At 37.3% G+C, this 23688-nt stretch overlaps 1 protein-coding gene across 4 annotated transcripts in view; it reads left to right on the top strand.

Annotated features, from left to right (window-relative positions):
• Nucleotides 1–23688, top strand: part of UEVLD (UEV and lactate/malate dehyrogenase domains) — a 52778-nt gene that overhangs the window by 8126 nt on the left and 20964 nt on the right. For 3 of the 4 annotated variants that reach the window (XM_047070321.1, XM_047070320.1, XM_047070323.1), the window contains exons 2-7: nt 10–94; nt 4635–4700; nt 10513–10676; nt 14216–14351; nt 15782–15900; nt 19498–19600. In XM_047070321.1, coding sequence (XP_046926277.1) covers nt 10–94; nt 4635–4700; nt 10513–10676; nt 14216–14351; nt 15782–15900; nt 19498–19600 — 673 coding nt within the window. The remainder of the gene's footprint in view (nt 1–9; nt 95–4634; nt 4701–10512; nt 10677–14215; nt 14352–15781; nt 15901–19497; nt 19601–23688) is intronic. The other variant, XM_047070322.1, reaches the window with a different exon arrangement.

The following is a 23688-nucleotide window of genomic DNA, read 5'->3' as shown; positions in this document are numbered from 1 at the left end:
TCTTTTCAGTACAAGTTCAGAGATCTAACTGTGGAAGAACTAAAGAATGTAAATAGGTTTTTCCCACATTTCAGATATTCCATGGACACCTATGGTAAGAGTCATAACCTCTACTATTAACTTTAGTAAATTGTGAATTATACTTAGCTACAAAATTGTAATTTCTCACTTCTCTCTTTTATCCCCTGATTTTCAACTATACTTTGTGACCTGTGTTTTCTGAGGAAATTTAAGTTAATACAACTTACATTGTATTAGTTTTCTGTTGCAGCCATAACAAATTAGCAAAAATGTACAGGCTTAAATACAGAAAACAAACTGGTGGTTGCCAGAGGGTAGGTAGGTGGGAGGGTGGATGAGTGAAAGAGAGAAAAGGGATTCAGAGTACACTTACCTTGATGAGAACTGAGAAATGCGTAGAATTGTTGAATCATTATATTGTACATCCGAAACTAATATAACATTGTGTGTTAATTATACTTGAGTATGAATAAATAAACAAACAACAACCAATCAGCACAAATTTATTAGTAGCTCAAAAAAGCGCAAGTTTACTATCTTAGAGTTCTGTAGGCTAGAAGTCTAACACATGTCTCTTTAGGTTAGACATTTAGGCTAAAAGCAAAGTGTTGGCAGGTCTTAATTCCTTTCTGGAGGCTCTGGCAGAGAATGTAATTCTTTGCCTTTATTATTATTATTATTATTATTAATTATTAATTATTTAGTTTATGTATTTCTTCTAGTAATCTCTACACACAAGGTAGGGCTCGAACTCACCACCTTGAGATCAAGAGTCACATGCTCCAGTGACTGAGACACCCATGCACCTCGCCTTGCCTTTTTTAGTTTCTAAAGGTTAGCCATATTCTTTAGCTTGTGATCTCTTTCCTCCATCTTCAAAGCTAGCAATGTTGCATGTCTCTGACCATTCTTCTGTAGTCATATCTCTGATTTTAAGGCCCAGTGTGATTAGATTAGGCTTACTCCAATAATACAGAATAATTTCCCCATCACAGGGTCCTTAACTGCATCTAAAATGTCTCTTTGACAATTAAGATAACATATTCACAGGTACCAAGGATTAGGATATTGGACATCTTTGGAGGCCATTATTCTGCCTACCACATAAATGGTTGAGTCTGAATTATTAATAACAAAAGTTTTAGTTATCTTGTTCACTTATAGTTACCTAAGAAAGATTTTACTTCACTGTCTTTTAAAATTTCTGACCACAAACCACACTTGAAAATGCATTTTAGGGGCCCCTGGATGGCTCAGTCGGTTGAGTGACCAACTTCAGCTCAGGTCGTGGTCTTATGGTTCATGGGTTCAAGTCCCATGTCAGGCTCTGTGCTGACAGCTCAGAGCCTGGAACCTGCTTTGGATTCTGTCTCCCTCTTTCTCTGCCCCTCCCCTGCTTACACTCTGTCTCTCTCAAAAATAAATAAACATTTAAAAAAAATTTTTTTAATGCATTTTATATCCTGACTCCATAGACACATAACTGAAATAGTGTGTACACTCTGGCATTTTCTATTCCATTCCATTTCATTCAAAGACAAATGCTAATTGAGATTCACAAAATTGATTTTAGGACCCACAAATTAGTCAAAACACATGGTTTTCAAAAACTTACTTATATTCCATGGGAATGTTTTATATTAGAATTAGTTAGAAATGTATGTATCTAATTCAGATTTATATATTAGAAATTTTGAGGAGTTATTGAAGTATTTCTTAGGGATAGCTAGTTAATTTCACATGTGGAAGAGATTATTAAATTCTAGCCCATCTGTGACTGGCCTCTCTTGATTAGCACCTCATTATTTGGTGCTGCATAAATGAGTGGGATCGGGGATATGACAGCTACTTTTTATTGAATGCCAGATATGTTTCCAAATGTTTTATCTACATTATCTTACATATTTTTTTACAACCCAAGCTGTGAGTTAAGACAAAATTAAAAGAACAATTTCTAAATAAAACTTAAAGTATAATAATTGTGTTATTTACAATAGGAATCAAAGAGAAAAATGAATGAATTAAATAAGTAAAAAGTTCACAGAACAGACTGTGTGATACAATTTCATATGTAAAAAAAAGTTTATGAACTTTTTTTAATGTTTACTTATTTTTGAGAGAGAGAGAGAGAGAGAGACAGCACTAGCAGGGGAGGGGCAGAGAGAGAGGGAGACCCAGAATCCGAAGCAGCCTCCAGGCTCTGAGCTGTCAGCACAGAGCCTGACACGGGGCTTGAAGCCACAAACCATGAGATCATGACTTGAGCCGATGCTGGACGTTCAACTGACCGAGCCACCCAGGCGTCCCAAAAGTTTATGAATTTTTAAAAAGGCCTTCGGAAGAATATGCTAAATGGTTGTCTTTCCATAAAGGAATTATGGGCGAGTCTTACACTTTAGTTCATGTTTCAGTAACTTAATAGATTTCTACAGGCATATACACTTTTTTTTTTTTTTAATTTTTTTTTTCAACGTTTATTTTATTTTTGGGACAGAGAGAGACAGAGCATGAACGGGGGAGGAGCAGAGAGAGAAGGAGACACAGAATCGGAAACAGGCTCCAGGCTCTGAGCCATCAGCCCAGAGCCTGACGCGGGACTCGAACTCACAGACCGCGAGATCGTGACCTGGCTGAAGTCGGACGCTTAACCGACTGCGCCACCCAGGCGCCCCCAGGCATATACACTTTTAACATTAACAAAACCAATAAGATATTTTTTTTCTTTTTAAGTTTTTATTTAAATTCCTGTTAGTTAACATACAGTGTAATATTAGTTTCAGGTGTACAATTTAGTGATTCAGTACTTACATACAATACCTGGTGATCATCCTAGCTAGTGCACTCCATTAAAAAAATCTTACTTATTTAAGCCATAAATAAATTAAAAAAGTGAAACTAAACAAAGTTACAGAGGCACCTGGGTGGCTCAGTTGGTTGAGTGACAGACTTTTGATTTCGACTCAGGTCATGATCTCACCATTAGCACAGAGCTGTCAGCACAGACCCTGCTTGGGATTCCCTTTCTCCCTCTCCCTCTGCCCTGGCCTGCTTGTGCGCTCTCACGCTCTCTCGCTCGCTCTCTCTCTCTCTCTCTCAAAATAAATGAGCTTAAAAAAAATAAAGCTAACTTTTTTTTCTTAATTGCATCTAAAGATTATAAAATTATAAAATCTTAAAATTGTAAAGTTGGAGTCTGGTATCTGAAAATGATTATAACTTTTATATTGTAAGGGTTAAATTGTAGTGTAGGGCTAACGCTTAGCTTGAAAAATAACAGCTTTGTGTTGACACTGAAGGTTAAGAGATAACAGCCTTGCTTTGCTCTTGTAAACTATGCCTCATACTCTTGTAAATTAGGCTTCACCAATTAAGGAAACAAAAGTTCAAAGAAAAGAGCATCAGAGGCAGGGTCAAGGAGATCCACTGGTTGCAACTTAGAGGCAGAAAGTCTAAAATAAACACCTCATTAGGCAGCTGTTTCTAACTCATCTGGCAACTGTTTCTAACTCATCTGGAAACTGTTTCTTTGTTCTGTTCCCAGGTGATGATAAAACGATGTGATCGGTTATAAACTCTGTACCCCGGCTGTTCGAGGACGCACTCTTATCAAGAGTGTTGGTCCCGATCGGTCGGCCTTGTCTCTCATTGTAATAAACTTTGTTGTGACTGTCACTTGTGCCCGTAGCATTCTGTTTCAGGAGTCGTGTGGATGCAACAATATGTGACAGTTCTTTGATGATGTCCCTGAGTTTTATAGTCCTAAACTTTTTTTTATATGTTTATTTTTGAGAGAGAGGAGAGAGAGCGCACTCTTAAGTGGGGAGGGGCAGCGAGAGGGAGATAGAGGATCTGAAGCAGGCTCTGTGCTGATAAGCAGCGAGCCTGATGTGGGGCTTGAAGTCACGAACCTCGAGATTATGACCTAAGCCAAAGTCATATGCTCAACCAGCCAAGCCACCCAGGCACCCATATGGTCCTAAAGTTCTTAAGTATGTTTTCACATTATCACATTTGATCCTTATGACCACTTTATGATGTAGTCTTGCTTTATTTTATAGATGATGAAACTGAAGGTCAAAGGGATTCAAGTAACAGCTTCAACAGTAAAGCTGCATGTGTCTAAGTGGGGAAAGTAGGTCTAGAATCTGGAGTTTCTGTATCAAAGCCCTCTGTGCTTTCAGCTATCCTCTTGGCTTTCTAAGAAAAGCCAAGTATGGGGGCGCCTGGGTGGCGCAGTCGGTTAAGCGTCCGACTTCAGCCAGGTCACGATCTTGCGGTCTGTGAGTTCGAGCCCCGCGTCGGACTCTGGGCTGATGGCTCAGAGCCTGGAGCCTGTTTCCGATTCTGTGTCTCCCTCTCTCTCTGCCCCTCCCCCGTTCATGCTCTGTCTCTCTCTGTCCCAAAAATAAATAAACATTGAAAAAAAAAAAAAATTTTAAAAAAGAAAAGCCAAGTATGTGGTAATTTCCCCTTGTCAACATAGTTACAGATGCCTAGATGATGAACCTTAAAAATTAGGTGTGCTTCTGTATGTGGGTATGTGTGTGCACAAACTTTCATACAGTTTTTTCTACTTTTGAGTGTACATTTTGGGGCTTTTATTTTTCTTCCAGTGTTCAAAGATAGTTCCCAGAAAGACCTGCTGAATTTCACTGGCACTATTCCTGTGATGTACCATGGTAAGTGTGGAAGTTGAGAAAATGTGGGAATTTTGTAAAAGAACAGTTTAACAAGAGCTTACATTTGTTTAGTCCCATAACATTCTCTAAAGTATTTTCACATATAACATGATGTACACAGAACCTTATTGCATATAGCAGAATGCTGTCCCATTCAAGGTGGCCTAGATTAATATCGACAAATTCAATTCAGTTCAAAAAATACTTAACGAGTATCAACTATGTGCCCACTAGTCTGCTAGGTGCTGGGGTACAGAGGAGAGTAAGACAGATGTTGGGGAGGAAGACCTTCCTCTGCCCTGTAGTCCTTCCAGCTGGACTTAAAATCAAATTGACATAAGACAGGTTAACAGGAGAAAATCAAACTTAGTAGGTGTGCGTAGTGGGGAATCCATACAGACATGAGATTCCAAGGACAGTGAGGGAGCATGAAGCTTATCTGAGCTAAGGAGAGGGGAGGGCCCGCGGACACAAAAGGGAGAAAGACCACTAGCAAGAAGGGAAAGGAGATACTTGGAAAAACAAAGGTTGCCCTGTTATGCAGCTAAACTCTAGGTAAAGGGGAGTCTCTTTTAATAGCTCTCTTCCAGGCACAGGCTCTTCCTCCCATTGTAATTTAGGCAGTTGAGAGGGAGGAAGAAAGCTTTTCCTGAATCTGCCAAGTTTTGATTACTTTTAACTCAAAATAATCTTTGTGCCAAAGTGGCCCATCTTGGGGCAGCCTGCCCTGGGCCCCTACACAGAGACAGGCCTGATTTTATGGACAGTTCTCTTTGCTTTCCATAGCAAAATGCAAGGATCACACCTTCTTCTCCATTACATCAATGTTTTGATCCTCTCCGTTTCCCTGTGTATGATGTCCCCATTGTATGGGTGAAACTCAGTCTTAGCCTAGTCAAGCGATTTACCTAAATCCACACGGCTTGTATCAGACTGTAACTTGAAACTCCAGTAGGAAGTTGGGGGCCATTAAAACTCAAAGAAGGCATCATATTTTCAAGTGATCTGCCTGCTATCAAGTGATAGCTAAGTGTTTGCCAAAAAACAAACAAACAAAAAATCGCTAGTTCCCCCATTCTTAACTCTTCCTATTTGTCCAAACCTACTTCTATCAGTGTTCAAGAGGACTAACCTTTCAGGTAGGTATTATAGGTGATTGCGTATATGGTATGATGTGAAGAAAACCAGTGAAGCTTTGGTTCTAATAGATGTTTCTGAAGGGGTGTCTGAAATCCCACCACTAAAAACCTATTCCTGGTCTGTAATCCCAAGAGGGTTAATATCCCAAATCACTAATACATAGTGCTGTGTTTATAGAAAATACTTGGTAAATATTTGTTGCATGGTTGAGTTTATTTGATTACTGACTGAAGGGGCTTAGTAATAAATGAATTTGCTGGGCAGTTGAGAGAGGAGGTAACTAAAAAGGGATGAGGAGGACCTGAAAACAAATGGGGAGAGAATGGTGGAATTTGCTTCTTTACAAAAAACTCAGCACTGTATTATAGGAAGACACTGCCCAAAAGACACCAAGAAGCTGTATTTTGGGGGACTTTTTTCGAAGTAGGTACTTCATTATGGTAGTCCTAGACTGTTAACAAACCCTTCTTAATTTCTGCCCCTCCATGATCACTCACTGCGTGAGGTTCACTCATGTTTTATTCTGCCACTGTTTATGTCCCATTATGACACCTCCTTTGGCATAGGAAATGCATAGGAATTCAGTTTGGTTTGTATTTTTTTTTATTAAAAAAAATTTTTATTTAACGTTTATTTATTTTTGAGACAGAGAGAGACAGAGCATGAACGGGGGAGGGTCAGAGAGAGGGAGACACAGAATCTGAAACAGGCTCCAGGCTCTGAGCTGTCAGCCCAGAGCCTGACGCGGGGCTCGAACTCACGGACTGCGAGATCATGACCTGTACCGAAGTCGGCTGCTTAACCGACTGAGCCACCCAGGCGCCCCTCAGTTTGGTTTTTATACATAAGAATATGGTTCGAGATGGAAGTAGATGAGCAGTGAGCTGGGCTCTGCAGAAATTGCAGAATTGATTTTTATTTTCCTCCTTGTTCCTCTCCTGCCAAACTCTCAGACTCTTTTCTGGCTGCCTAGAAAACTTTACTCAGACCTGTTCCCCATTACTTGTGTTCTGCATTTATTATGATTAGATGTTAGAGAGAGAGAGAATTATTGCCCACCCCAGTGATTGGTTGATTGATTTCATTCCCGATTCTTACCCACCCCAATGATGTCAAGGGTAATTACATATTAACAGAGGAGCTCATCAAGTGAATCACTGCTTAATAGCATTTCGGTTTCAAAGATAGTGTGAGGGGGTAACAGGAGGGCATAAATCTTATTTTAATATCATTGGTAAAATGCCCCTCATTGGCGTTCTGCGTTTCCTAAAGCCGAGGAGTTATTTCATTGATCCTTAAGCTGGATCTTCCAAGGTAGTAATTGTACCGAAGTACTTTTTTTTTTTTTTTTTTGCAGTACACTCTTTTTTCTTTGCTTTTGAGTAGAATTATATCAACTCTTTGTGATCCATATTAGTTACTTCCTGCTGATCAGAGGTCAGAATGTTACAATAATAGATACTAACTCCAGAATTTGTAAAATGTTACAATAATAGATACTAACTCCAGAATTATGAGGATTAAGTGAATTGCCATAAGTAAAGCTCTTGGCATAGTGCCTGGCACATAATGCTTAATCCTGTATTTCTTTCAGTTCTTAGTTTTATTAGTATAATAATAATACATACTTGTGCTAAAAAAAAAAAAACTTAAAAATTGAGAAGGGATGAGGTTAAGCTTATAACTAACCTCCTACCCAGTCCTATTCCCCAGATGAATCTTCCATTGATATTTCCTTATGTGTATCTGCAGACATTTTCTGAATCATTTCTTATTATCTCTCCAAGATTGTGTGAAGGTTATGATGACACTTTTTATTCATCCACTGTACTTGAGAGATATGTATCATCTTAATAAGTGATACCCATCTGAATTTTATTTACAGCTAACTTAAATTATATTTTTATGATATAATTACTTCAGATCTGAGGACTCTACCAGGATTTCTGACTCTTTGGTAATGAACTCCCAAAAGCTAAGTGGGCAGGGAATGAGGCAGGGCAGTGGCTGACAGAAAAGAATGGGAAAGAAGAAAGGAAGAAGAGAGCAGAACACCAGTAGTGAAATCTTACCAGTTGGACATGGGAATCAGGCTCATCAGTTGCTTTGCCAGGCACGGGCTAGTAAAATGCATGAATGCTGCTGGGGAAGAGCATTGATGGGGGCAGCAGATCCTTGATCAACTAGGAAGATACCATCAATAGACATTTCTTGCCTTTTCTTTAATGTGTGGTACTTAACACGGAAAGTGACACCATGGAGATTTGGCTACTCCAGCTATATTATGTAACAAGAAAATTTGCATGGCCTAGAACAGTGGCTTTCAAATGTCTTGACTGTGACCCACAATAAGAAATACTGTGCTTTTATATACACAGCTAGCATACATGCATGTGCACGCACTCATATGTGTACATGTGAGTACATGTGCATTATATGTACATGTAATGTACATATGTACATTAATACATGAAACTGCCAGGGGTGCCTGGGTGGCTCAGTCGTTTAAGCATCTGACTCTTGATTTCAGCTCAGGTCATGATCTCACAGTTTGTGGGTTTGAGCCACACATTGGGCTCTGCACTGACCATGTGGAGCCTGCTTGGGATTCTCCCTCTCCCTATCTCTCTTTCTCTCTCTCTCTCAAAAGTAAATTAGAAAAAAAGAAACACCATAATACCTGTCATGTATTCTATTTTCTTTTCAATTCCATTTGAAAATATTGCTTGCAGCCCACTAAATTAATTTTGTGACCCATTTATTGCGACCACTATTTGAAAAACACTCTCTAGAGAGTATGTAACATTAGACAGAATAATTGCTTTTGGAGAAATTTGATGGTGTCTCAGTACCTGTCAGTCACTTTGTGGTGCTACAGTCACATGACTTTATATTCAGAATTATCTGTGGATCAGTAGCTATGCCGATAGCCAAATAGTAAATACTTAGACACTATGGTGACAGATGTTAACTAGACTTATTGTAGTGACCATCTTGCAATAGGTACAAATACCAAATCATTATGTTGTACGGTGAAACTGTTATGTTATATGTCAGTTATATCTCAATTAAGAAAATTTTTTTAATACTTAGACAAAAATAGAAGAGGAGTGTTGTTCTCAGTACTGCTGATATAAAATAATAGACCCACAAGTATTAGGGCATTTCTGTAATACTGATTTGCAATCTTAGTTGCACATTAGCATTACATGGGAAGCTTTTAAAAAATGTTGTCCATACCCCATCCCATTGGATCAGAAACTGGGAGAGTGGCATAGGTATTGGTATGTTTCCAAGTTTCTTGAGTGTTTCTAATGTGCATACAGGGTTGAGTATTGTTGTATCCTTAGAGGAAGAAACAAGATGAGAAAAGTAGCTGTCAGTGGAAGGATGATTTTCTTAGCAAGAAAAAGATTTCAGCAGAAAACAATACTTTTTTATTTATACCTGCCCTATAGTTAAACCTTCAACATGGGTTTGAAGTAAATTGCAAAAATTGCCAACCCTTCATGGTACTTACTGTATGATGTACTGTTCTAAGCATCTTACATACCTCAACTAATTTCATCCTTACAACAACCCTATGGGGTAGGAGCTATTATTACTATTTCCATTTTATAGAGGAAGGAATTGAGGCACAGACAAGTTAAATAACTGGCCTAAAATCATAGAGCTAGTAGTTGTGGGTGAAACTAGGATTTAAACTTAGGCATTCTTGGTCCCGAGCAGCCATGTTTGTAAGTATAGTGAAAGACATGCAGTCAGACTGTGAGTGCAGGAATTGACCATCAGGAGATACAATAGATACAGCTAATGGAGTTGATCAGATTTCTAGTTTAAGTTTAGTTTTTACACTTTTATTAGGTCGTAGATTTGGGCTTCCTGGCAACCAGAGCTGTCAGAGGTTTTGGCTCTCAGTAGTCATGACATTACACGTGTGTGGTTGGAAGATCATGTACTCAAGTTCCTGTCTCTCAGTACACTGGGCAAGGTGATGCTTAAGGTTCTTTTCAGCTCTAAGTTCTGTGATCTAACCCAGCTTGATGATGGTTAGTGAGTAATTTGCGGGTCAGTATCAAATGAAGTAACAAATGAAGTATCAAATGAAGTAACAAATTCGTCTTTGTTAATTCATTAATTTTTCATGTGTTTATTCATTCACTTATTCTTATGCATATAGGAAACCTTTATTGAGCAATCAGTATGTTGGGCTCTATACTTGGTGTGGGGAAAATAGAAATGAATAATACCTAACCCTCTGGAAGTTTACTGTGTAAAAGGAGACACAGATCTGTAGGCAAGTAACTTCAGTGCAGAATAAGTATAAAAATAAAAGTGTCCACTACCTTTAAAGAAAGGTACAATAGCTCTGCTTGGGTGGGGCAGAGAGGTTACATAGAGAAGATACTGTATCCCAGACTCCTGGTACAATAGGTCCTGTAAATATTATTGAATTGAATTGGATGAGCTGGCCATTGTCTTAATTAAATTTCTTCAGATGTTATGCTGGTGCTTTAATGGGAACATGAAAATGGAGAAGTAGGCCTCGATTTATGTAAATTCTTTATATATGCACTTGACTACAGGTCTTAAGATGTCACCTAGCTGTACCATAAATATAATGTATATGCTTCATCATTATTTGAAGATGTGTTTATTTTGTCTCAAATAGGTAATACATATAACATACCAATTCGTTTGTGGATCTTGGATTCCCACCCTTTTGCTCCCCCCATTTGCTTCTTAAAGCCAACTGCAAATATGGGTGTCTCAGTTGGAAAACATGTGGATGCTCAAGGCAGAATATACTTGCCCTATCTTCAAAACTGGAGCCATGTAAGATCAATTTGGATTTTCTTGTAAAAGTTTTTATTTTTCTGGTGGTACAAATTATTTTTCTCATGGTACAAATAAGTGAATTTTCTTTTAATGACACTCCTCATATGGTCTTTGAAGGTAATTTTAAATTGAGCTCCCTAGAGTCACCTAGGTTCCAGAACCCCAGTGACAGACAGCAGCCTGCATGAAGCACTCTCTCCAGGTCTGGAGCCAACTATTATTTGCTCCCTCTCTTTTTATAGTTGTTTACTGCTTATAAAGCACATGAAAAGCTACTAGCAAGATATTGGGCATTATTTCCTAGTCCCTCCTTATTAGAGATTTTTATGTAATATATGTATTTATTTATAGTCTTGGGAGGGCCTGGGGGAGTCAGTTGGTTAAGTATCCGACTTTGGCTCAGGTCATGATCTCACAGTTTGTGAGTTCAAGCTCCTCATTTGGCTCTGTGCTGACAGTGCAGAGCCTGCTTGGGATTCTCTCTCTCCCTCTCTCTCTGCTTCTCCCTACGTGCCCCCTCTCTCTTTTGCTCTCTCAAAATAACTAAATAAAAACTTAAATAAAAAAAGAATGTATTTTTTGTTTTGCCTGTTTTTGACCTTTATGTAAATTGAATCATACTGTATATAATCTTTTATTACATGTTTTGTTTTAACTGAGCATTAAGTTTTAAAAATGCATTCACAATGATATATGTAATTAGTTTATTTGCTTGAAAGTTCTCACATTATGTAATTTTGTAATGATATATGTAACTAGTTTATTTGCTTTAAATTTCTCACATTATGTAATTTTGTTTTCTGTATTTTTCATCTACCATTATTATATTGAGCATGTCTCATATTAAACAATCTGTTCAAAATACATGGTCTTTAATTGGTTGCCCGATGATCTAGCATAAGGATATTGGCATAATATATTTACAGATTGCTCTGTTGTTAGAAATTTAATGATAAGCATCCTCAGATGTAAATACATATAAGCATAAATGTGTATACATTATAAATATTTAATAATTTCCTAATGATTAATCTCTAGGAATGAAATTACTGAATCAAAGCTTAGAAATATTTTGAAGGCTATTCTTACATATTGCCAACTTGGCCTCCAGAAGGTAGACAAAATGTATTTCTACCATCACTTGAAATCAGTGTAGAATGCCAGTTTTCCAGCACTCTTGCCCTAACCAGAAGATATTATCATTAAAGCAAAACAAACCTTTGCTTATCTCTATATATTTACTTACAAGGATGTACAATATGTTCTCATTTTTATAAGTAATTAAGATCTTTATGAAAGGATAATTTATAATATATTTATATATACCTAGAAAATTGTAGGGCAGGAGGACCAGAGATCCCTGAAGGAGATCAGGAGTATGTTGAGTCAAGCGAGATTAGAGTAAAGGATGGTGTTAGGATTATCACTTTTTGTTTTATATACATCCTGTGAAAAAGCATGCAATTATGGACACGTTTTACTTTGTTTTTACAGTTTTCTCTATTTTTCATATATGTAAAACCTTTAAAAAGAAGAAAAAAATACAAGAAGGGATGAACACCAAGTGGTTGGTAGTGGAGTTTAGGTGCAGGAACATTGACCTTTTACTTTATGAATTTGTACATCATTTGCATTATGTCGTGATTTTATTTAATAGGATTGCCAATTTAATGTGATGAATAGGACATAATAAAAATTTATCCATTGGAGGGACAAAAATGATATCTTAATGTTTAGTTGTTTGATTATTTGAGAAATTAAAGTATTTTTCATATATTGATCACTTATGTTCCTTTTTAAAAAAATTTTTTTAAATGTTTGTTTATTTTTGAGAGAGAGTCAGAGTGTGAGTGGCAGAGGGGCAGAGAGAGAGGGAGACACAGAATCTGAAGCAGGTTCCGGGCTCCAGGCCATCAGCACAGAGCCCAATGCAGGTCTCGAACTAACGAACCGTGAGATCATGACCTGAGCCAGAGTCAGATGCACAACCGACTGAGCCACCCAGGCGCCCCTAGGTTCCTTCTTTTTTTAATTGTTTATCGCCTTCAGCCATTTTTACCCTTCTTTCCGCCTCCCCTCCCCCCTCCCCCCCCCCCCCCCAGCTATCCTCAAACGATATTTTGACATCTGTTCCCTGTTGTGGGAATTCATCTTTCCAGTTCCCTTTTTCTGGTTTTCATTGGCATCTCTTTTCATAGTTTTGTTTGTTTAATAAATACTTAGAGATAGCCCTATTAACCTAGTTGAGGTTGTATTTGATTTGAGTTCAGACACTATTGATTTCACTTTACTATTCTGAGCCTCTTTATTATAAGCTAAAACTGGTCTTTTTTTTTTTAAGTTAAAACTAGTCTTAAATTGCCCTATTTAAAAGTACTGCAGTAACTTTAAGTTCCTCACGTAGTTGGAATTATAATTATGTGATAGAATTACATAGAATTTTGGAGCTGGAAGGAATCTAGAGGCTGTCTAGGCCAAAGATTGCAGATGTTTTCCCCAAGAAATTCAGTGTGCCGTGTTAGACTTACAGAGTTTTGTTGAACAGAAAAGTGGGTTTGTTTTGCTCTTAATACGAATTTGAATGCCTGTATGTACACTCCAGTTTGTACAACCATCTCCCCAAAGTTCTTAAACTTGCCAACTTCCCACATTATGTTATCTGCTTGGTCTTCAAAGGTGTTTGAGCTTTTGATCCTAATAGCTTCATCCTCTTAATATATAAGTAATGAATCTCTCAGACTTTGGGAAATTAAATCCTTTTCAAAATAAGCAAACTGCTAAATATTTTCAATACTAATAAATATTTTATACTCACAGCATATGTTTGCATGCATTTGTTTCTCATGATAGCTACTTGGGATTTATTATTCATATTATATTGCTGATAACCCTGAAGCTCAGAGAGGTTAAGTGAATTTCACTAAGGTTGCTTAATAAATTAAAAGAAACAGTACTGGATTAGATAATATTTTATCAGTGTCACTTTTCTGATTTGATAATGCTTACATAGGAGAATGTCTGTTTTGTTTTTTCTTTTAGGAAATATACACTAAAGTATTTAGGGGTGGAAAGGTATCAGATCTACAATTTATTCTCAGTTTGTTCAGAAAAATATGTAGAGGGACACAGACTGAGAAAATATATGTGTTAAAATGTTAACATTTGAGTGACCTGGGTGAAGAGTATATGAAAATTCTTTGTACTATTTTTGTGACTTTTCTATAAGTCCGCAATAATTTCAAAATAAAAAGCTTAAAAAAAGACTGTTCCTGAATATAGGTACTCTGCTAGTAAGCATAGTCATGCTATTTTCCCATCTTTTGGAGAGCTGGATTAGCATTTCTCTAGTTTTCAGGTAAAAGAATTAAGTAACTTTTCAGTTAAAAGTATCATCGAATTTGTATGATAATTTTCAAAAAATAAGAGCATAATGTAAAACTTTCTTTGGGTTAACTCTTTAACAATGCATAGATTAATAAGGTAGTATTCTTGAGCAAAATCTTTGCATCACTTTTCCCTTTGTGTGTATTCTGCAGCCTAAGTCTGTCATTGTTGGACTAATTAAAGAAATGATTGCCAAGTTTCAAGAGGAACTTCCCCTGTATTCTCTACCATCGTCTGATGAGGCACGGCAGGTAGACTTGCTAGCCTATATTGCAAAAATCACTGAAGGTTTGTATTTTTGTTAATCAGAGAGTTATGAGTTTACAATTTCTAATATCCTTTACTCTCTGCTACTTGCTTTCTTTTTCTTTAAAAAAAAATACTTATTTTGGAGCATCTGGGTGGCTCAGTCAGTTGAACGTCTGACTTCGGCTCAGGTGGTGATCTCGCGGTTGGTGCGTTCGAGCCCCGCATCAGGCTCTGTGCTGACAGCTCAGAGCCTGGAGCCTGCTTTGGATTCTGTGTCTTCCTTCTCTCTCTGTCCCTCCCCCACTCACGGTCTGTCTCTCTCTTAAAAATAAATAAACATTAAAAAAAATTTTTTTTAAATATTTATTTCGAGAGAGAGAGAAAGCACGAGCAAGGGAGGGGCAGAGAGAGAGAGAGAGAGAGAGAGGGAGAGAGAGAATCTCAAGCAGGCTCCATGCTGTCAGCCCAAAGCCTGACATAGGGCTCGATCCCATGAACCATGACAACATGACCTGAGCCAAAATCAAGAATCTGACTCTAAACCCACTGAGCCATCCAGGCGCCCGCTGCTACTAGATTTCTATAAGTAAATATATTCATGTAGCTATGTATATCTGTGTTGAATCAAAAATTTCTACACATTTATCAGTGTGTTACCATATAGTTCCAATGAATATGGTTTCTTAAAATGTAAAAGAATTACCCTTATACTGACAGATAAAATAATTTGTGTTTTGTTCCAAATCATTTGATATATATTAATGATCCCAAACTTTTTCATTGTATTTTTATGTGGCTTTTTGCCTCATTCAATATATCGGACCAGAAAATCTATGATTCTCAGTGTTTCTCATTGAACAAAAAGCAAAATCCATGCTTGTAAACTTCAGTAAGGCGTTAAACATTTTTGCATTGTAGACCAGAGCAGTAAGAATCAGAATGTTTTTCAGAATTATGGAAATCCTAGTTTTTAGTCTTATATAATATTTTTTTAAATGTTTGGAAAGGTTTTTTCTTTTTTTTTTTTTTTAATTTTTTTTTTCAACGTTTTTTATTTATTTTTGGGACAGAGAGAGACAGAGCATGAACGGGGGAGGGGCAGAGAGAGAGGGAGACACAGAATCGGAAACAGGCTCCAGGCTCTGAGCCATCAGCCCAGAGCCCGACGCGGGGCTCGAACCCACGGACCACGAGATCGTGACGTGGCTGAAGTCGGACGCTTAACCGACTGCGCCACCCAGGCGCCCCAGGTTTTTTCTTTTTAAGGAGGTAGCCTCTATTTAATATAACATTTAATGAGATTCCTGTCTTGCATTTCATTTGTTCAAGTATTTTTGCATGCTTCTTATAGACTAGCACCATGTTTTCTGTCCAAGTTATTGAAGGTTGGTGTATTTTTTTTTTTTGATGCTAAAAAAGGTTTTTGATACTATTTTAAAATTCTCATAATAATCCACTTTTATTTCTAGGTGTTTCAGACATAAATTCAAAGAACTGGGCAAATCATGAGCATAAAACAGTCAATAAAATTACTGTGGTTGGAGGTGGAGAACTGGGAATTGCCTGCACATTAGCAATCTCAGCAAAGGTACGTAAGCACAGTGGTTATAAATCCATCTATCATATTGCTACACTTTTAAGCAGTGTGTGTTTAACATATAAGAAATAATGGCTTCATCTTGTCATGTGGGAAAACCTCACTTTGCCTTCAAATATATTTAGTAAGTTGGCAAAAAAAAAAAAAAAGCTGAAAGCTCTCATCAGAGATATTGCTTCTTAATTAGTACTTAGTCACAGAATAGGCTTTAAAAAAGTGACTTGAACAATCGGCTCATCATCCTATCCAAGGGAAACCTCAATGTGACATTTATCCCACTTAGTCACAAATTCCTTTGTGTTTTCTGAGTCATGCCGCTTTAATTAAACTCTTATTTAATATAATACTTAATTTTAGCTTTTTCTAAAATTAACATTTTTTTTTCCTTGAAGATTGCCTTTTCTGGTGTAATAACTCCACTTTCTCTTAGGATCGTAGTTTCTGAGTGGATATTTTACACTAGTTTGCAATTTGTTTATTTTTCCATCACTCCTTTTTACTAGATCTTTGGTATATAAATTATTTGCAGAAAGGCTTACATTCCATTCCAGAGAGGTTCAGAAGACGCTCCAGGGTCCCAGTATCGTGGTAACAGCGTGTCTGTCATTTCAAGATGTAGCCCACAGTAGAATAGCTGTCCCTCTCTGTTTATTTGGTAGCTGGAGTTTCATTTTTTCTTTTCTATTAAAATTTGATTGTTTGCCATCTAAATTCTTCCCTTCTTATTTCAGACTCACATATGTCTTGGAGATAGGTTCTACTTCAGCAAGTAATTAAAGTGTATCCAGGGAGCTAGAAAATTTTAAAAGCTGGCTGCACAGAATAACATATGCTAACTTTTGACTTCGTTTCATCTCCACCCTCCATGTGAATACACTATTCCCTCTTAACTGGAATTTGAATTTGAATTGTTTTCAGTTCTTTTGTTACTAAACAGAATGCTTCCATAAACATTGCCTTACAAGTTGCTTATTTTCTCCTCTGAATTTTCTTTTAGGTACACATAGTCTCAAAAACAGTACTAGTGAGTCAGGGCACGAATGGTCTTTGTGGGACTTAACTACATATTGCTAGATTGCGCTGCAGAAAGGCAGAACTAATTTATGCTGCTGATAACACTGTGCACATCAACCTGATTTTTGACATTCCTAGCAGTACTGAGTTTTATCAATTTTATTTGGTTTTGGTAAGTACAAGAAGGTCCCTTAAAGTCATGTTCCTTCAGCTGTTAGAAGAGTCTCACTATCAGTATTCCTTTGTCTGTAAGCTGTCTAAATGGAAGTTTTTTCCCATTTTTCTTTATAAACATTAATATTTGGATACAAGGTACAATATATAAAATATTATGATACAATAGTAGTCATAATAGTGTCGCTTGTGGTGGTAGCAGCGGTAACTAGCGTTTAACTGAATGCTTATTGAGTGCCAGGCACTCAGCTAGACACTTGACTTATTTTTTACAACAGCCTTGTGGGTTAGATGTTATGGTTACTGCCAATTTGCAAATGAAGGCAGAGGGAGATTATGCAGCTTGCCCAAAGTCACACTGTTAATAAATGGGGGCAGGATTTGAAGTGAAGCAGTCTTATTTATAGAGCCTGTATTCTAAATCTTTACTGTCAGCATGTGACTTTCAGACCAGCAGCATTGGCAACATCTGAGATCTTCTTAGAATTACATTATCTCAGGCCCCAGCCCAGACCTATGGAAGTAAATCTGCATATAACAACCCCCCCCCCCCCCCAGCCAACATGTCCATGTGCTGCACTGATCTACTGAATGCTGATCCCTTAAGGCTTGGGAAGTTCTTCTCTAAACCATTATGTTATACTGCTGTTGTTTACCATTATTGCAATAATGCCATAATAATGCTATAATAATATAACAATACCATTATTGCTGTTGTTGTTACTGATGGACATTTAAGTTGTGTCTTGTCTTTTGAAAACCTTATACGTGGGGTGTCTGGGTGGCTCAGTTGTTTAAGTGTCCAGCTTCAGCTTGGGTCATGATCTCACCATTCATGGGTTTGGGCCCCGTGTCAGGCTCTGGCTGACAGCTCAGAGCCTGGAGCCTGCTCAGATTCTGTGTCTCCTTCTCTCTCTGCCCCTCTTCTGCTTGCGCTTTGTCTCTCTCTCTCTCTCTCTCTCTCTCTGTCTCTCTCAAAAATAAATAAACATTAAAAAAAAAAAAAAAAGAAAACCTTACACATAATGTATCCTTTTACACATGTACTAATAAACTTGTTGGATAATTTCTATAAATGAGATAGATGGAATAAACAAATTACTATGTTTTTAAATTTTGATAGAACTTGTCAAATTATCCTCCATATCAATTATACCAGTTTATTCTCATACCCACAGTGTGTGAGGATGCCTGTTTTCCCCGCACTTTTGATGTTTAACTTTTGGATCTTTGCATGTCTCATAAATGAAGATGGTAACTCATAGTTTTGTTTTTCTTTTCTTTTTTTTTTTTACATTCGTCTTATGAGTGTGGCTGACAATAATAAAATTAGTAGGTACAGTTTAGAAAGGACTGCTCCCTGCCAGCTCTGTGTCACAAAATTAATCTTCATAACCCCATGAAGTAAGGCCAAGTTCAGTGACTTGCCCAGTGTGACAGAGCTAATGAGTCCTATTGCTTTTCTTTTGTCCTTTCTGCTTGATAGTCTGCTGGATCCCTGGGTACTCTTGCTTCTGCACTCTAATATAGGAAAGATCCTCAAACCGCTTACCACTTGAGAAAAAGACCTTTCACAAAGGTAACCTGATTCTGAGGAGTTTCTATGCCATCATTTACATGGTACCCAGGGAGCCATTGACAAGCATATGTAATGTTTTCCTTTTCCTTCTTTCTTTTTTTTTTTTAATATTATTTTTGGGAAGGCGCAAGTGTGGGAGGCACAGAGAGAGAGGGACAGAGGATCCGAAGTGGGCTCTGAGCTGACAGCAGCAACCCCGATGTGAGGCTTGAATTCACGAACCACAAGATCATGACCTGAGCTGAAATTGGATGCTCAACTGACTGAGCCACCCAGGTGCTCCTGGACTGTTTTCCACAAGATTTCTGAGGAGAGTTCTACATGATAATAGGATTTAATTTTAGATATATGGCTATTATCCTTTTTTTTTTTTTTAGAGAGAAACTTGGCATTAGTATTGACTTTCATGCTAGAAATGAGGCGCTAAAATAGACCAAAAAATCACTCTTAAGTACTTTCAGAATGGAAATTGTGACATCAAAATGAAAACATAAACTCAAGAATGACAGCAAATATATTGAGTGCACCAAGTCATCTTTATTACGCATTGTTCCATCAAAGGAAACCTGCCATCTGTGACCTCTTAGTTAAGTCCTACTAGATCCCAGTTTTCAGTCAAGCCTAAAGGATTACATTACTCAAGTTCATAGTAATTTCTTGCTTACAAGTCCCTTTTATTGCTGTCGTGTTATTTTTCCTTCATAAGAGAGCATTTTAGGCCCATGCATTCCCCTTTAGCTTCCTTCTAAATGAACTGAAATTGAGTAACTGGCTGTGTTTGTGTAATGCTGTATGTTCTTTTTTGTTATTGTACTGTACAGGGCATTGCAGACAGACTGGTCCTCTTGGACCTCTCAGAAGAGACAAAAGGAGGAGTGATGGACCTTGACATCTTTAACCTGCCTAATGTGGAGATCAGCAAAGGTCTGGTTATTCTGCTTAATAGATCTTTGCCTCATTTGCTCTCATATTTGAGTCCTAGAATTGTTTTAGTATATATATTTTTTAAATTTTTTTTTTTCAACGTTTATCTATTTTTGGGACAGAGAGAGACAGAGCATGAACGGGGGAGGGGCAGAGAGAGAGGGAGACACAGAATCGGAAACAGGCTCCAGGCTCCGAGCCATCAGCCCAGAGCCCGACGCGGGGCTCGAACTCACGGACCGCGAGATCGTGACCTGGCTGAAGTCGGACGCTTAACCGACTACGCCACCCAGGCGCCCCTAGTATATATATTTTTTAGAACAGTTTTAAGTTCACAGCAACATTGAACAAAAAGTTTCCTGTATATCCCTTACCCCCACACATGGGAAGGCTCCCCTGTTATCAACGTCCCCCACCAGAATGGCATAATTGATAAGCCTACCTTGATACATCATTATCATCCCAAATCTGTAGTTTACATAAAGGTTCACTCTTGGTGTTGTGCTTTCTGTGGATATGGACAAATCTATAATGACATGTATTTACCATTATAGTATTTTTCACTACCCCCAAAATCCTCTGTGCCTTGAGTCTTAGAATTTTAATGCTAAAAAGCACATTAAGGGGCGCCTGGGTGGCTCAGTCGGTTGAGGGTCCGACTCCGGCTCAGGTCATGATCTTGTGGTCCGTGAGTTCGAGCCCCACGTCGGGCTCTGTGCTGACAGCTCAGAGCCTGGAGCCTGCTTCGGATTCTGTTGTCTCCCTCTCTCTCTGCCCCTCCCCTACTCTTGTTCTGTCTCTCTCTGTCAAAAATAAATAAACATTAAAAAGAAATTTTATTTTATTTATTTTTTTTCAATATATGAAATTTATTGTCAAATTGGTTTCCATACAACACCCAGTGCTCATCCCAAAAGGTGCCCTCCTCAATACCCATCACCCACCCTCCCCTCCCTCCCACCCTAAAAAGAAATTTTGAAAAGCACATTAAGGTTCATCTAGTTGAAGCTCCTCATTTTACATATTGGAAAACTAAGATTCACATAAATAAAATGACTTACCCTAATTCATACAGAGATTGTAATTGATTAAATTAAAAAGAATTCAGATGAGCAAACAGCATTCTGATTGGTCAGAAGGATTTATTCTTTGTCTTATACTACAGTATAAATTTGTTTTCTTTGATTGCTTCCATTCTCATAATATATTGGTTAAGAGCACTGGATTTAGAGTTCGACAGATAGGAGTTTGCATCCTAGCTCTGCCACATTATAGTTCTGACATTTGTCAGGTTATATAACCTCTCAAAGTTCAGTTTTATCATCTGTAGAGTGAGAATAATACCTACCGCTTGGCATATGGCAAAGTGTTAAACCAAGATTTTAAAAAAATTCACATCACTTTCACTAAAAATATATTGTTAAAATAAGTTTTAATAAGAACAAAAGGATTTTGTATCATTAATAAATAAATTTTTAAATGTTAGGAAAGTGTTTTATCTCATCTTTTTTATTTAAAAATTTATTTTATAACATACATGATGTATTAGTGCAGACATATATGTAGGTAAATACCATATTTGGGGATGTGGGCTTAAAAAAAAATTTTTTTTAATGCTTATTTATTTTTGAGAGAGACAGAGACAGAATGCGAGTGGGTTGGGACAGAGAGAGAGGGAGACACAGAATCCGAAACAGGCTCCAGGCTCTGAGCTGTCAGCACAGAGCCCGACGTGGGGCTCGAACTCACGGACCACAAGATCATGACCTGAGCCGAAGTCGGACGCTCAACCGACTGAGCCACCCAGGTGCCCCAAAAATATTTTTTTACTAGAGATGCATGATCAAAAAATTTGGTAGACCAGGGTATAGCCAAAGTCAAGTTGTAATATGTTATAATTGTTTGGCTTTCCTTGACAATATTAAAAAAAAAAAAAAACAAAACTCAAGATTGTGTCATAAGCCTGAATGTACTTAAGAACAACAGTGGGTGAGAAAAGTTGAAATTATACCTACAGGTTATAAAAATTGGGTGTATTAGTTGGAGTAAGCCTCTGGATCTCTGTAGGGTACAACGAGTTCATTTTCCTTCTCTGGAAAGAGTGCCGTATTTGCATTACTGATCCTTTTGTAGGCTTCATATAGAGGATCCCTTGGGGAGCTGGAAATTCTCTGTCATTTCCAAGTACTAAAGTTCTTAAGGGACCTCTTAACTCTTCCAAATCACTTCAGGAGACTTTAGTACATGGACCCTAGAGGTTGTGAGGCCTTTTAGGACCTCACAATTGTTTCTTCCTGTGTGTCTCATTAACCATCAATTACAATTGTTTCACATAATTGAAAGGATAGAATCCTCGGAGGAGATGTATAGTGTGTGGTGTTTGCCACCAAGTAGGGAATGTCAAATGAGCCCACACCATCTTGGGGACAACTTTCATGTTCCCCTTGTTAATTTGGTTATATATTCCTGATAACACTGAATTTAGTCACTATTACATGAAGAATTTTAAATATAATGTTAACTAACATCTCATAAATACATTCCATAATATGGAGAGAAGTATATGAATAATTTTGGGAAATTAAAGTCAATAGTTTGGAAATTTGAGGAATGCTCCATCATGGCAGGTATCGATGACTGCAACGGGCCATCCTAGAGTTGTGCTTTGGCTCCATTTGGACTTTTTCAAAATAGCTATTAAAACATTTGGAGGAGGAATACACATATATACAGGTGAGCATGCAAATACATATGCATATATACACAAACAGTTATGCTTGTGTATGCGTAGACTAACTCTGGAGAAATACAAAAATTATTAAGAGTCGTTGCTTCAGGAGGCAGATGGGAAACTGTTCTGCACTTGTTTTAATATTTTTATTCCTTTATTTTTATTTTGTGCTGAAATACATATAACGTAAAATTTATCAATAGTGACATTTAGGGCATTCATAGTGTTCCACAGCCATTACCACTATCTAGTTCTAGAACATTTTCATCATCTCAAAAGGAAACCGTGTACACATTAAGCAGTCACTCCCCATTTTCCCTCTCTCCAGGCTCTGGCAGCCGTCAGTCTGCTCTGTGGATTTGCCTATTCTAAATATTTCATATAAACGGAATCATACAATATGTGGCCTTTTGTATTTCGTTTCTTTCACTTAACATGATGTTTTCAAAATTCATCCGCATTGTAGCATGTATCAGTACATCATTCTTTATATGGCTGAATAATACTCTATGGTATAGATGTACCACATTTTATTTGTCTGTTGTTGTCAGCCGTTGGACCTTTGGGCTGCATCTTTTTGCTGTTGTGAATAGGGCTGCAATGAAAGTTTATGTACAAGTTTTTGTTTGAATAACTGTTTTCACTTGTTTTAGGTATAACCCAGAAGTAGAACTGCTGGCTCGTGGCAATTCTGTGTTTAAATTATTGGTGAATTAATAGTACGCTTTCAAAGATCTTTATTAACAGCACATGTAGATCTAAATAGCTCTATTTCTTTGAATAGCTTCATAATATTTTGTCAGATGGGTATCTATCTCCTGTTGGGAGATATTTAGTTTGTTTTTGTGGGGGTTTTTTGTGCTTACAAGTAATAGTGAAGAGAACATTGTAATGCAAAACTTTTAGTGTACTTCTCTAACTAGCAGGATAAAGTAGAATTACTGGGTCAAAAGATACGTGTTTTTAAAATTTATATTGCTAAAATTGTTCCCCCAAAAATTGTACCAGTTAATACTCTGGTCAACAGTATATAAGTACTCCTTTTTCCTTTCTCTTGATTACTTTTATCCTATATTAAATATAGCTAATTGGATCATTGTCCTATATTTTGATCATGGTTATTATGTTTATTATATTATCATGTTTACTATTATGTCTATCTGTTATCTCTTAATAATAATAGTTGCCATTTTTCAAGGAATCAGTAATATATGCTAGATACTTTACATATATTCACACACTGTTACTTTTCTTATTTTATTTATTTATTAAAAAATTTTTTTAATGTTTATTTTTATTTTTGAGACAAAGGGAGACAGAGCATAAGTGGGGGAGGGGCAGAGAAACAGGGAGACAC

The sequence above is a fragment of the Lynx rufus genome, unplaced genomic scaffold (assembly GCF_022079265.1).
Source record: "Lynx rufus isolate CCGP_SWC_20201006 ecotype Redwood Valley unplaced genomic scaffold, mLynRuf1.p SCAF_9, whole genome shotgun sequence".
Lineage (NCBI taxonomy): Eukaryota > Metazoa > Chordata > Mammalia > Carnivora > Felidae > Lynx > Lynx rufus.
The sequence above is the reverse complement of the archived record's forward strand: the minus strand, read 5'-3'. Positions and strand labels throughout refer to the sequence as shown.